Genomic DNA, 1,326 nt, shown 5'->3' on the forward strand with positions numbered 1-1,326 from the left:
GCAAGAAACCTTACAAATGTAGTGAATATGAGAAATGTTTCAATCAAGTTGGTGATCTTAGAAGACATCAGAGAATTCATACAGGAGAGAAACCTTACAAATGTAATGAATGTGAAAAATGCTTTAGCTACAAAAGCAACCTTAGAAGTCACCAGAGAATTCATAAAGGGGAGAAGCCTTACAAATGTAGTGAATGTGACAAATACTTTTCCCAAAAAGTCAGTCTTAGAATTCATCAGAGAATTCATACAGGAGAGAAACCTTACAAATGTAGTGAATGTGAGAAATGTTTCAATCAAGTTGGTGATCTTAAAAGACATCAGATAATTCATACAGGAGAGAAACCTTACAAATGTAAGGAATGTGACAAATGCTTTAGCTACAAAAGCAACCTTGGAAGTCACCAGAGAATTCATAAAGGGGAGAAGCCTTACAAATGTNGTGAATGTGACAAATACTTTTCCCACAAAGTCAGTCTTAGAATTCATCAGAGAATTCATACAGGAGAGAAACCTTACAAATGCAATGAATGTGACAGTTTCTTTACCCGAAAAGACAGTCTTAATATCCACCAGAGAATTCATACAGGAGAGAAACCTTACAAATGTAGTGAATGTGACAGATGCTTTACCTATAAAGGTGATCTTAGAAAACATCAGAGAATTCATACAGGAGAAAGCACCTTACAAATGTGAATGTGACATGTGCTTTACCCAAAAATTCAATCCTCATCTTCATTTGAGAATTCATACAGGAGAGAAGCCTTACAAATATAATGAATGTGACAAATGCTTTAGCCAAAAACAATATTCGCTCTTATCAGAGAATGCACACAGTTGACACCTTCACAAATGAAGTGAATGAGAAAAACCCGTTTCCAAGGAAGATAATCTTAGAATTCATCAGAGACTACATATAGGAGAAGGAACTTATAAATATAGTAAATGTTCAAATCCTTCAGTGTTGGTCATCTCTTAAAATACATCAAACAATGCATTCAGGATAAAAAAAAAAAAAAAACCTTCTGAATGTGATATATGAGGAAAGGTCTTTACCCAAATCTCAGACCTAAGAAAATACCTGCTAATTTATATTCAGAAAAAAGTGTCCACTGGATAAACTATGGCATGTGCTTTATTCCAGCGGTATTGTTTGCAACACTTGAAGCTCTACACTAGAGAATTATTATATATGCGAGGAAGTTGGGAACACATTTAAATAATCCTCAAATCTTAGGAGCAACTCAGGATTTATGCGAAGAGAAACTGAAAATGCAGCAATGAAGGAAATCTTTCGTTAAAAGTTTTTACTTGTTCACTTTTAAAT

General features: G+C 34.2%; 1 protein-coding gene across 1 annotated transcript; it reads left to right on the top strand.

The window, feature by feature from the left end:
* Positions 1–5: 5 nt before the first annotated feature.
* LOC110288758 (zinc finger protein 525-like) lies at positions 6–960 on the top strand (the record flags this gene model as incomplete). The annotated part of the gene is made up of 1 exon (XM_021155018.2): positions 6–960. A coding segment is annotated over one exon (690 nt), but the record flags the coding sequence as incomplete, so codon positions are not given.
* Between the last annotated feature and the right edge of the window lie 366 nt (positions 961–1,326).

The sequence above is a fragment of the Mus caroli genome, unplaced genomic scaffold (assembly GCF_900094665.2).
Source record: "Mus caroli unplaced genomic scaffold, CAROLI_EIJ_v1.1 scaffold_15207_1, whole genome shotgun sequence".
Lineage (NCBI taxonomy): Eukaryota > Metazoa > Chordata > Mammalia > Rodentia > Muridae > Mus > Mus caroli.